The sequence below is a fragment of the Perna viridis genome, chromosome 7 (assembly GCF_037379345.1).
Source record: "Perna viridis isolate PV_CMFRI_1.1 ecotype Kerala chromosome 7, ASM3737934v1, whole genome shotgun sequence".
In the NCBI taxonomy this organism is placed as follows: Eukaryota; Metazoa; Mollusca; class Bivalvia; order Mytilida; family Mytilidae; genus Perna; species Perna viridis.
Window position 1 is genome coordinate 29793320 of NC_142451.1, and position 14693 is coordinate 29808012.

The window sequence follows — 14693 nt, forward strand, 5'->3', positions numbered from 1 at the left end:
TTTTTCTGAAAAATGGCATGATAACCAAGGAATTAGGCTTGAGTGGCCTTAGTTTTTTTTCTGGAATATGAATTTCAGAAATTTAGTTCCTGAGATTATAATTCAGCTGCAATATAAGCAATATTTTTTGTAATAGCTTTAGATATGACAATATTTTGTTCTCAACAAAAATACTTGTTACCATAATGCATTAACCCATCTAAGAATGGAGATAACTCATGACATTTTATATAATTAGTTTGAATTTGAAACATTCTTGACTGATCTAAAGACTAAAGTGCTTGCAATCATGCCCACCTAATTTAAATATGACAGTTGCATTTGAAAATGGAAATGTCACACCTCGGATTTAGTGTGGGTTGAAGCTAATATGGTCTCATCATAATGAAACTTTGCACACATGTTGTGACTGGAAAAAGTAGTCCAACATCAGTGTCAATTAAGTACTAACATCTTTGGTTTTAAAGTATCACTTAGATATTTATTTAATGGTACTTATATACTTTTTGAAAATTCTACTAATAAATTTTCACTTAAGAGTGCTGTTAAAGTACACTACTTATATTTGTGAGTATCATTTTTCGTGCGAAAAGCACAAGTTCATGGAATCTTGAATTCTTGGTTTTGATTATTCTGTCATACAATTTAAAGTAAATAATTCAATTCATTGGGAATCAAATTTTGTGGTATACATTATGTATGAAATCCACGAAAATTGGTACCCCACGAACAATAGTACTTTTACAGTATGTTTGAATTTAATTTTACTTTGGAAAATATGTGTAGATTATTGTTATAATGTTTATTTTATGCTTTAATGTTTTGAATGGATGACAATTGTGTTTATATTTATCATGTTTTGTAGGAATCATACTTGTTGGAAGATTTGTGTTTATGAATGCATATATTTTAGTTGTGGTTTATGCTTCACAAATGCAGTGTTTTTTTTTTGTTTTTTTTTTTTTGAGAGCATATCTTATTGGTGATTTCTGTACAATTGTCTATTTATATTGTATATATTTGTTTTATTGTTACTATTAATTCTCAGTTCTCATAAATAAATGCTATAGCCTTAAACAAAGATGTACTTTTTTGAATGTTTGTGCCTAGTTATAACAGAAATGGTGTTGATATGTTATAGAGACTGACAAGTTACAAACCAAATTAAACACCCTATTTTTTTTTAGATGGAAAGCGAATACAGCAATTAGCATGTCCATCTTTCTGCTCATGTTGTATATGCAACTCTTTCTATATTTGAGGAAATATGTAGTGTGAAAAGGTATAGAATGATTTGTTTTGGGTTTGGGTTTTTTGGGAGGGGGAGGTCTAATGAATACTTAAGACATCCTCAAAATAAATTTTATTTATTTTGTTTTGCATTCTCCAGGTTTGTCTACCAATGAATTTCCAACAAATAATCACCAAATATAGCTATTGGCATCAATTGCCATCCGTCAATAACATTTTTAATAGGACAGCAAAAATATTTTTGGTCGTACATATAATGGTATCACCTTGTTGTTGTCTTCGGTTTCCATTTATTTATTTTATGATAACCGGAATTAAACTTTCCCGATCTTTTTGAAATTTTAGCACATTGTTTTTAGGGACATGGTGAAGGGTCCTTTGGTTTTTGGAGGTTTTTGCCCCACCCCTTTGGGAAAAAAATGGCTAAAAGAAGAAAATGGGTGTTATCATTAGAATTGATAGAAGAAGTTCATCGTTGATTTGATTTTTATGTTTCAGATGTCAAACTGTTTCTTTTGAAATTCTGTTCAAAAATTTTACAGGGTAGGCTTATAGGTTACATACCACTGATTCAACCAAAGAGCTTTTAGAACATACGCAAAAATAATCCTACACAAGTTTTAGTGCACTTGTGTTATGTTGTGGAAAAAGTGCACATTAAAACTGCACAAGTGGGCTTGTGTTTGGCAGGCAATTATATTTCCTTTATTTCTACATAAAATGGTCACTGTAACTTACTGAATTAAATATTTTTATGAGTTCTGCATGAAGACCCCTTTTTGTGAAATGTAAGGGAATTCCCATTCTATTTTTAGCTCATTGTCTTCTAGGAGCCAGTGTCACATTGCAAGGTAGGTAAACCCCACATAATATTTTCAGGGCTATTAGTGTACACATGCAGCTTTTAGGTGATGTATAGTCTTTGTTTAGGTTAAACTAAGGTAGAAGCTCTATAACTCATTGAACTTAGTGAAATTAGCATCGAAGCCTATGGGAAATGACATTAGTTGTTTGAACCCTACAAGTAACCTGGTTAAACAGTTACGGAGTCGAAGGGGTAAAAAATTTGGCCTTGCCTAAAATAAACATCAAACTTTTTTATTTTTTGTCAGATTTTAGATTTTTTTTCATGTCTGGGTTTTACAATCAGATTTCAGGTATCTCGTAAGGTTTTCAAGTAATAAGCGGTCAAGGGGTCAACACCCCCAAAAATCGACTTCTCTATTGTCAGTCTGATTTTGAACATTTTTAGTTGGATTCCGTAAAAAAAAATTTCTGCCTTCGATCTTCACTCAGATTTCAAATATCTCATTTACGATTTTCAGTTGTAAGGAGTCAAAGGGGCTACACTAAAAAAAAAAACTTTTTTCATTATTTTTTGTCCAATTTAGGAAATTTTTAATTGAATTTCAAATTTTGTGCTATGTTGTGTCAAAACCAATTGTATCCATAATGAACTATTAGTCCTTATGCTTAAGTATGTCGAAAACTAAAATTGTCCACACTTGCCCAAAGTGAACAAGAGTTTGACAGCTGTGGTCATATGCTGAGCTCTTTACCTCTGACACTACTGGCTCAATTAGAACCAAACTGGTATGAATGTTCCTTTGAGTATTCTACCTAGAACTGATGTGGGGGTTTTGATCTGTCAAAAAAACATGGCTGCCGTACTAAAAATAGGGATCAGACAGTAATTTTTTGCAAATATCTCCAAAACCGTTAGGTTTAGCCAAATTCTGACATAGGAGTTGAAGTGTTCAGCATTATAAGATCCATTTGATGTCATGCCATTTTGGAGTTATTGCCCTTTTTGGATTTCTTTTGCTATATTTAATATTGTTACTTTAAAAAATCTTCTTATGGTTGCCTTTACTAAAAATAGAACATAGGGGTCAGACAGTAGTTTTTCGTCTATATCTCCAAAACCGGGAGGTTAAGGCAAATTCTGGTATGGTGTAAAAATGTTTTACATGATGAGATCCATTTGAGGTCTAATATTTGCGTAAATTTGTTAAGTCATGTTGGAGTTATCGCCCTTTTCGAACTTTGCCCCCGTTTTTAATATTATTGCGTACAAAATCTTATCCTCTGTCACTACTTCACCAATAAGAACCAAACTTGTATGAATGTTCCTTAGGGTATTCTACATTAACTTACTACAACTACGAAATATGCAGCCCGAGTGGTGTATAACACGAAAGCTTTCGGTTCAAGCGATTGTAGAAATACGGAGTGGGAGCAACCCCCTGTGAACTAGTGTGAGGATTTTTAATACGTCCAAAAAAAAAACATGGCTGCCGTAAAAGAAGTATATCTCCAAAAACGTTAGGTTTTAGCAGAATTCTGATATGAGTGAAAAGGTTCAGAACATCTTTTTATGGTCGTGACAATCCGAAAACCCATGTTAAAATATTTTTTTTACATTTATTTGCGATGTTACAATAATTAAATTATGCACATGTTGATAAATATGTGTTACTAAACATCTAAATGGGGAACAAATTCTACTTTAAAAAAGTCATATACATATTACAATACTTCTTCCTTGAAAGTGTACTTGCATGGATGTATTGAACTTGATATGTCATGTTAAGGATTGGCCATTGCACTTTTATAGGTTAGCTTGATAAAATTCTGGACTCTCAGTTTTTTTTAAATTAACAGGAACCTAAAGTGCGGTATCTGTCAGTTACATGGATGACCTTTATTTTAAAATGGTAGGGGCCATATATATAAACTCAAAATCAAATTTCATGACAATTGGTCAACCATAACTATAAAGGCATCGCACGAGGGTGACGCCACTGCCAGCTCCATACCAATATACAATGTTTTACGGTGACACAATCATATCATAATATATATATAGATATGTCTGAAAAATTCCCAACGATGTCAGAACAGTGCAGATCACAAATTGGATCACTAGGTCACTGATGGACATTAAATCACCTGGAAGTGCATTTAATGAATGAATGAATGATTGAACGAATGAACGTGGTCCCATGACTTCTATATAATTTCCCCAAATACACCATAACCCACATTCACGGGTATGACTGCCAGAGGACTGTTTATAAACGCTTCAATGCTTTACGCCGTCCTTGAGAGATCCCAAATGATAGCCAAGGGCGTTAATAAATCCCTCAGTCCGTCATGAATTACAAATACCACATATGAGTGCAAACTGTGCCTACGGTATTGAGTACATATGTTAGCACGAAAACAAAAATTAAACCAAGTATAGAATAGTCAGCTGATGGTCAGCGTCTCGCATATCGTGCAAATGATTGGCTAAAACTGTGTTACGAAAGATTTTTTGGGGCGGATTTTAGTGGTTTATATCCACAAAGACGGTTGAATTATCAACTCAATTATCTGCTAGAAGCAACGATGTCTTAGCTTTATAATGCACGAAATGAAGGGTGTAACGGATATACGGAAAGTGCTATCGTTTTCAACTTTATTGTTATAATGTTATTTAATTACTGTCGAATAAAATGAAAGTCCTTAGGTATGAGCATCAGGAATTTTTATCCTAAAAAACATGGCCGCTTTTACAAAAAAAAAAAAAAAAATAGATTGTGTCTAATTAAGCCAAGTTGAGCAAATCAGGCACTTTAGAGCCTCTAGTACTTCTTCTTACCATGATTTCTAGATTCCTACAAGTAGTCAGAGTATAGTGGGTCATATTTAATGTAGGCATAATGAGTTTTTTTAGTGTCTACTGTAAAAATACTGTAAAGTATTAACATAGACCTATAATGATTTTTAATTCACTGGGATTTTAAACATGAACATATCTAGGGTGTCATCAAGATAATATTTTTGTCCCTTCTTCACGTGCAGTATTTGTTAAAGCAATAGCGAGTTTTCCCTTTAATGACTACCGTCTATTCTGTAAACATTGAGATTTTCGCGGGGTGTTTTTACGATTAAATGGACCAAATATTTTATTCGCGTAATTTTAAATTTCGGAGTCAGACATTTTAATTACTTAAATTAGTATAGGAAATTTGTATGTTGAGTTTTTCTTTCCGCGATAAATATTCATTAAAATGTCACGAGTGAAAATTGTCCCGACGCGAAATTTTCGTCGTTTACATTATGCTTTGCGGATATTGAGGGTAGATGTGCCCACCAATTGTATATAAGGATTAAATCGTTCATGTCAGTCTTGGTTACATTAAAGAATAACCAGTTTAAAGCTATTGTTTAATTACTTAAAGACCATGAGACTCATGCAATTATTTTAAAAGGTTTTATTAAACACCCTTTCTGTATTCAAGGATACTTTTGCAAACTTATTTCAATGTTACATGCATGGATTACTTTGAACAAATAATATTATAGAAAGTTATATCGTTATATGCATATCACGCATCTTCTTTTTTGTACAATCACAGGATCTAATTTAAAAGCTTGCATTCACTATCAAATATAAACACGAATATACTAGTCGGGCTGCATATTTGATAGCAAGCACCTTTGTTACAATTGAAGTCTTTGTGGGTGAGTGTCAATTACAATTTCCTTCGGTGTCACCGTCTTATCATCTTGGTGTCTGATCAATTTGTCCCATTTTTTGCCAATTCGTCCTAGTTTTGGATAATTTGTCCCAACTTATTTAACCTTGAATTTGAATCATTTTATTTTTAAATATATGAAATAAAATGACAGATGAATTGGTATGAAAAACCTTGATAAGTTTCATAAAGGCATTAGCAATTAAGTAGCAGTCTTAGTAAGAATCATGCAAAATCTTAGAAGTGTGATACACCCAAAAAAGGCTACATATTTTTATTTTTGTTACTAAGGTGTTTTATGGGTCTATACTATGAAATTATTATTATTCATTCAAATCAGCCTGCTCGTAGGAGATAATCAACATTGAAAATACAATAGATTCTATTGTATTTGAGTGGCATTTACAGAGTCATCCCCCCTAATTTTGAAATCTACAGTGCATTCTATATAATGTTTACTACGGAAATTCAAACAAAATATCAAAAATAAAAATATGTAGGCTTTTTAATGAGCTTGGTATTTCACTATTGCTTAATTCTCTTAAGTTTGGTAATAGTTGAAAATTATTTTAATATTCTTAATGAGCTTGGCATTTCTCATTCATATTAGTAAGTAATGTTCACATGATTATCTTATTAGCATGGCTTTGAATACTGTTCATTATATGTATATAAGCATAGAGAAAATTGGAAAATTCATCAGTCAAAATGGCTAATGCTCAGTTAAACGTTGTTATATTTATGTACGAAATAAAATACTGAGATATATTTTGCGTAATTTTTTGGAACCTACATGTTTACAAAGAAACAAAAAAAGCATTATAATGGGAACTCCATACAAAACGTAAACCAAAATGCAAAATATATAAATGAAAGTTTTTGACTTTTATTTATATACTTTACAGACTTTACCTTTTGAATGTGGCTAACTTTTCATACAATTTAAAACAGACTATAGATAGCTCCCTTTGATCTTTTGTTGTGATAAACAAGCAATTAACAGGTAATTAATAACTACATACCTCCCACTTGTCCTACAAATTTTCACCTATATTTTACCTGTAATTAACAAATGCAGGACAAGTGGGATGACACCACTGACGGTAACAATTTACCACAAGAAGGGTTAATTGTTGATGGACAATACATCATTAATATATCTGTAGGTAAAGTTAAAGGTTTTGGCATCTTTATTTTTTTTAATTTTTTTACGATATTCTGAAAATATTCAGTCAATTTATATTCGATGATAGTTTACATGGAACACCTAGATGAATTAACACAAAACATCCAACATACTGCACAACTGAACAACAAACAACTAGCTGGCCTTTCTTAGTTTCTGAATTTTCAAGTCGAAATTCAATTTAAAGGTCTCGGATATTGTCAGTCACGGTCGCCTGGTCTAATTACCCTTAATTGCCTTCAGTCGTAAATTGGTAAAAAGAGAGAATATCCGTTCCTGATAAACTTTCTGTCAGTTTTAATATAACCTGGGCGCCAAGAAAATCGCCAACTGGTTATTTTTGTCGCAAAATAAAGTAAAAAATCGCAAATTGCGACATTGGCGAAGCCCAGCGCCACCCCTTTAAAGTTTAAAGGCTTTAAAATCAAAACAAAAGGTATACTAAGACCATGAACAACACAAAACAAACATATCCTGAAACAAAAACCATTTCTTAAATTATGGGACAAATTACCCTGAGACAATATGGAACAAATAATAAGACAAATTGACGGGATACACGTTGCTTTATCATAATCAGCAACGCATTAAGTGCCGAATTTTTTGATCCTGTGACACGGTACGTCTAAATACCGCTTAGCCCCGGCTAAGTGCACTTAGCCCTTAAAAGTGCACTTAGCCCCAAATATTGATTAATATCTATATTTTTGAAGGTTGGGATGAAAAGATATGTCAGATATGGTTATATATTTGAACTTTGTTTAGAGATATTGTTATTATATTTTAGGAAAAAACGGTTTTTAAAACGGCACGCGCTGTCTGTGTGTCGGCAATTTTGTGTGCTATCATGCGTATACAAATTAACAAGTTAATCAAGCAATATACGGCTTGTCAATAAATTTATGATTAATTGTTTGTCTTCAATTATATGCAATAATGACCTATTCAATAGAATTGGCGAAAAATAAATGTGCACTAGCTTGGACAAATGGTCTTTGATGTTCATCTCATAAAAACATTTTAAGTTTAGACAAAGAACGATAAAGAATAAAATATAAAAACAGTCTTTTTTTGTCGCAATATTAAAAAGATTTCTTGTTTTGGTAAGATTTTTTTAGTAAAATTAAATATCATTTAAATATGGAACATCGGTATTCTGGACATTCATAGCGAGCGCATTTACAATATACAATATAAATTTCACAAAATATACGAGATGTGGCGTCCTTGGGGATCACCAACTACGTCCGTTGATTATGACATGGTCTTACATAGATTGCAAGAGGTATATATAAATATATATATATATATATTAATTATTATTAATTTAGATGAAAGATTGTTGTTTCTTTTTTAGGTAATGCATTTATCACTTTCCGTATTTACAATATAAATTATAAAATTATAAGATGTGGAACGAAATAAATATCTGAACAAATTCTGACCGCTGAGTATATATATATCGCCCCCAATGTATCGCCCGTCGTCTTGTTGCACATTGGAAATTAACTCAGTTAGTAAGATTTATTTGATCATTGTTTCTTTTTTTGTCCAGAAATATACCCCTTAAAAGAACGCAATGATCTGAATAACTTCTGAAAACTAAGTTTGATTTTTGTCCGATGCTTGACCAGTAAGACTTTGTTCTTGTATTCATTTCGTTCCTAAAACACAAACAAAACAGCCATCAAAGTATCCTGGACATTTGATAAATAAAACAGATACGGAACGAAATAAATATCTGAACAAAGTCTGACCGCTGAGTATTATATGCTGATGAAATTATTGAAGTTTTGGCGATGGTAAACAATGACAGCTTTGTTCAAGAAGTGGTATATACACACGGCAACAACAAACCCCCGTCCATTATTTGTTACACTTGATTTGAAACAATTTTTGATGACCGATCAAGATTGCATTCTAGGTATAGATAGAACTTTTAACCTTGGCGCCGTTTATGTCACAAATCTAGTATACAAAAACAAGAAGGTGGTGTCAAAAGAAACTGGTGATCATCCGATTTTTATAGGCCCTATGTTCTTACACTGGGAAGGTTCGTTCCTTTCGTACCACACATTTTTATCTCATGTAAAAGCACGCATTCAGGAAAGTGTGAAATGCATCGATTTACGAATTGGAAGCGACGATGAGAGTGGTTTGACAAAAGCAATTGACAGTGTCTTTCCTAACATAGAACGACTTGTGTGCACTAAACACATTAAAGACAATGTTTCCGATCACCTTAGAAATAAAATTGGATGCAACGACCAATTGCGAACAAATATTCTAAATAACATATTTGGGCCCAACGGACTGACATCGGCGATAGATCCCTCAAATTTTCATATCAAGGCTCGAGATATTAGCAGAAACTACCCTGAATTCGTATTTTCAAACCCGTTTAAAAGACAGACTGTTTCATTATGTTAACATTCCAAACTGGCAACTGGACTACAATCGTTTATGGACAAACAACAACTGCCAATCCATAAATCACGTCTTCAAGAAGGCAGTAAACTGGCAACCAAAGTCAATTCCGAATTTGATACAAGACTTACATGATATTGTTACCGTGCATTTCATAGACTTAAAACGTTCACTTTACGGTAGTGGGAATTATGAATTGTATGGCCGTTACAGAAAACACTTACATAGTTACCAGAGTTGGCAAACCAAAACACAAGAACAACAGAACAACCTGTTGCATAGACTTCTAAATGATGTTACCACCAAGAATACCAGCATTAAGTCTTCATATAAAAACTTTGAAGTTCCACAACCAAAAAGCCTTGCTGCCTAACCATACCAAAGAATAAGACCTAGAAACTGCCGTACAAAGCCAAGATTTTAACATGACAATAGTTCTGCAAATGTCTTTATTTTGTTGATGTTTTACATGTTATTATACAATATAGAGCTGCAATAAATCATTCAAAATAATTTACATTTACTTTGTTATTTACACCAATTAATAATTAGTAATAAAATGTGTAGGTGTGATAATCCTTCACGGTCTACTGAACTTGGATATACAGGCACGTGTCATTATGATATCTTAAAACACGTTTTAATCAATAATTGCTGCAGCGATACTTACTGTGACATACATTTTTTGTAGCAATCTGTTATGAAAATATCAAAATTTGAATCTGACTTCATTTATGAGCTATTGTGTTTAGAATAATTATGACCATGCTTGTTGATCATTGTCCCATTGGAACAACCTGTCACTTATTCTACTTTAGCTTTGTCGGGTACAAGTGGAAAAATCCACGCCTGGTTAGGGTCATTATCAATGCCATATGTATGGCAAGCCAAAGTGAACAAAAATGAGCATTTTCTAATATTAAAAAATGATTTTTTAATATTAAAAAAGTGTTTTGTGATATAAGAAATCCAATTTGTAATAATCGAAAATGAATTTGTAATATTAAAAAATCATTTTTTAATATTAAAAATTCAATGGAATTTCTAATAATAAAAAACTATTTCTGAATATTAGAAATTGATTTTCTAATATTAGAAAATGGATTTGTCGTATTCATTGACGATTTTTTAATATTAGAAAATCATATTGTAATATTAAAAAATGTGACTGATTTTCTAATATTACAAATTTATTATCTTATATTACAAATTCAATTTGTAAAATTACAAAATGGATGATATTTTATAATATTACTAAATCAGGAATTTGTAATATTAGAAAATGAATTTATAATATTATTTGAAAATGAATTTGTAATATTAGAAAATAAGTGATTTTTTCTAATATTACAAATTCATTTTCTAATTTTACAAATTAGATTTCTAATATCACAAAACACTTTTTTAATGTTAAAAATTCAATTGAATTTCTAACATTAAAAAACGATTTTTTGATATAAGAAATTGATTTTCTAAATGGATTTGTGGTATTCAGTTGGGATTTTTTAAATATTAGAAAATCATTTTGTAATAGTAAAAAATGTGACTGATTTTCTAATATTACAAATTCATTTTCTAGTATAACAAATTCATTTTCTAGTATAACAAATTCATTTTCTAATATTACAAATTCAATTTGTAATATTACAAAATGTGTGATATTTTATAGTATTACTAAATCATGAATTTGTAATATTAGAAAATGATTTTTTAATATTACAAATTGAATTTCTAATATTAAAAACTCTTTTCTAATATTTAAAAAAATGATTTTTAATATTACAAAATATTGATTTTTGTCCACTTTGGCTTGCCATACATATGACTAGTATTGAATTATTGCACATGTACACAATCCATATAAAATTCATGTTTATAGTACGCTATCAATCAAATGCTATCTCATCGTGTGAATCCATTGTTTCTTTGCCCAATAATTTTGGTATATGCATGGTACTGAGTATTACTGACTTTCAAGAAACGGAAGTATAAATACATTTTGGATATTTATGACTCAAATAAACAAACAGCCAGACGCTTTTGCAATCGAAATGGCATGATGCTACACAGGAAATGACTGGAAGAATTATTTAAGAAATTTTCTGATTGAAGTTACAGGATGTTTCAAGTTGAAATGCTTTTATTTCTGGTTGTAATAACGTGTAAGTACATTTTTTCTCTATATTTTCCATATAATTACTGAATGATCCTATCTTTGTTTTATCTTTAGAATATCATTTTAACCTATATATATATATACACACACACACACGTATATAATTTCAAGTGGATTTAAATTTCAATAATTCTATAAATAATAAAGATCCATTCTCTTCTTTTACAGCGCATTTCCTCATGTATAATACAATTCCGTTTTAAGGTGAATTTACAGGACATGGTAATACAGTTCAGAAAGTTTGAAAACACCCACGTCTTAAATCTAAAAGTAGACCTTCCGTGTTCTTACATGTACATGTATTTGTATTAAAGTAGAATAGAATCAGGTGTGGTGGGGAAAATTCCCTTTTAACAGGATGTCACCATAAGAGATCTGTCTCGCCATGACATAACAAGGACAAATAGTTCTTTTAACCAACTAATCCCCATGAATAAAAATAGATCTTCCACATTTCTGAGTAGGGAAGATTTTTCATAAGTTATTGCCTATGAAAGTCAGGGTGGCCGACTTTTGTTTTTTATCGTGCACGTTCTACAACAAACAGACAGAACAGTGGCGAAGTCAGGAAACCCCAACTTCTATAAGAAAATTTTGTTCGTTTTCTGCGATATTAGGGAAAAAACTGGCAAATGATGGCCTGATATCCCTTTTTTTTAAAAAATAAATTTGCAGTTGAAGAGAAACACAGATATATATTCGACAGATATATAGCCTCAAAAGAACCTTCACATCCGCTTTGTATTTAAGTGACGAATTTCATTTTCCTGTCATCGCATATCGATGAATGGTATCCCACGGGGAAGATTCCGGCTTAGTAGACAGAAAAGCAACATATTCTGCCAATTACATACAAGGTCAATTCGTGTACATATGTACTTCAATATACAATGTATCTATATACCCAGTTGTGCAATGAAAATGAGAATTGTCTTTAATGTCGCATATTTAATTGATAGATAGGTCTTTGGCGCTGATATAAAATGGCTTTTAGCCAATTGTGTAGAATGCACGAAATCCGTTTATCTGGATAAAAAAAAACAAGCACACGACCTTTCTTTCTTTTTATGACACGCCGAAATGTTCAATGTAGTCAAAGCCGAAGAAAATTAACAAAGAAACAATCAGAGCTCAAATCTTTATGAATAAATACCAAACAATGTCACCAAGGACGACAAGGATTTTAGTAGCAGTCCATACATATCTGTAATTTGTTTTATCTGTTTTAAAATCTTTAAGTAGGCCGTTAGTAACATTTGACTTTTCACATGAGCCTTGTTTATATGAGATATAAATTACTTTTTTTAGCTTGTGTACATGTATCAAGGTAACAACATTCAAAACTTAAATTGTACAAAATCTGTATAGAAAAGTGAAACAACTTTTACTTATATATTTCGAACTTTTCTTTCACATTTTGCTTGTAGGAACCAGATGCTTTTTTTAGTAATCTTTAAAGAATGTGGCTGGTATAAATTCAAAATAAAATATTTTAACATTTTATTTCATACATAAATATAAGGATTGAAAGTGACAAAAAGTTATTGATATTGAAATTTGCACTATATGTAGTATCATTACAAAGCACTATATATTCGTTGATCTGAGTATTAGCCATTATGACTGATGAATTTTCAATCAGGCAGTTTCCTTATATACAGAGTCAGAACAGTATTCATGTGCTAATTATTATGATTATAATCTTATTAGCATTGCGTAAAATGATATGCATAAGCTGATATGTCAGCTTATCAATATGTTTGAAAAGAGCCAAGCTAAATATATACTATTCCATTAGGGACCGGTCAAAATTTATCGCCACCATAGGACCGGTGCAAAAAAAAAAAAAATCAAAAAATAAGAGCCTAAATTAAAGTTGCAACCTTATGGCTATCAGACTTGAAAAAATTGACGTCCTATATCAACTTGGTAAGAAAAGTTGGTGTCCTATCATGGTTTTCTAATAATTATTTTTATTTGAAAATATTATATTAACACATAGAGTGTATTAAAGATCATACAAATGAGGTATTGATATAAAGCTATTTCTGTTTTAATACATACACAGTGGCGGGTTCAAGGGGGTCTGAGGCCCGGGTCCCCCTAGGAAAATTGCAATTTTTAAAAATTGTTGAAAACTTGTTCAAGATACCATCAGAATGCAGGATTTAAGGTTTAATATTTCAAAATTTTCTTGAAGGCCATGCCCCCAAAGCCCCCTAGCAAATTCGAAACACTTCGTGATCCTCACCTTACCTAAAACTTTGGATCCACTTCTGATATAGTTATTCCATTTACAATGAATTATGTTAAATAGTTGTATTTTCTACTGCATTTATATGTTGTAGACTATTTTTGTTACAATAGTTTGTTTTTTTAAAGTTAATAAAAAATAGTTCAAAGTATTTGTTCATAAAAAACATGTGCCCTGTGGATATTATCAGTAAAAAAAGTGGTGTCCCAACAAAAGCATTACATCAAAAAGGTGTCTGTCCTACTGCTATTTGCACTGGTCCTATGTGGCGATAAATTTTGACCGGTCCCTTACAAGATGGTGTACCAAGCCCAAGCTAAGTAATTTCAAATACTATCTTTAAAAAAGATAACTGATGCAGTAAAATTTTGCTCTTTTTACTAACAATTTTCTACATTTAATTCATGAAATAACACATGACACACAATTTCAATTTTCGATACAATATTTTCGAACGCCACTAACTTTTCAGTATTTGGCCAATCGGAAAACAGAATTACGATCAGGTGACTTGCATTCCATGGAAGTGCGTCTTTAAGGTCAAAGGGTAAAAAGAGTAACTACATGAAAACCGACTGCGTCGGAAAAACACAGCTTATCATATGCGGATGCTTTACATTCAAACAAATAGCGATTTCTAATTTAAATCAATATTTAGTATTATAATCATTAAAATTGTCATTTAATTTTTTAAAAAAGTATTATTATTTAATCAAATTTTTAAGATGGTATTTTTACAATATTTCTAGACATTTTCTTTCTTTTTTTAATGAAAGATAAAATCAAATAACATTAATTCAAACATTAAATAATGGAAATACTTTCTTGCATTTTACTTAAAACAGTATGCAAAAAATTAATGTTAAAAAAATC

The 14693-nt window shown here is 31.2% G+C and overlaps 1 protein-coding gene across 7 annotated transcripts in view; it reads left to right on the forward strand.

Annotated features, from left to right (window-relative positions):
- Positions 1 to 11226: 11226 nt before the first annotated feature.
- Positions 11227 to 14693, forward strand: part of LOC148612212 (uncharacterized) — a 71017-nt gene continuing 67550 nt past the window's right edge. For 5 of the 7 annotated variants that reach the window (XM_088593447.1, XM_088593448.1, XM_088593450.1 and 2 more), the window contains exon 1: positions 11228 to 11552. Coding sequence is in view for 3 of the 7 variants with exons in the window: in XM_088593445.1 (XP_088449571.1) it covers positions 11510 to 11552 (43 nt within the window). In the remaining 4 variants the exon portion in view is untranslated. Of the gene's footprint in view, positions 11553 to 12874; positions 12894 to 14693 lie in introns of all 7 variants that reach the window. The other 2 variants (XM_088593446.1, XM_088593451.1) reach the window with 2 other exon arrangements.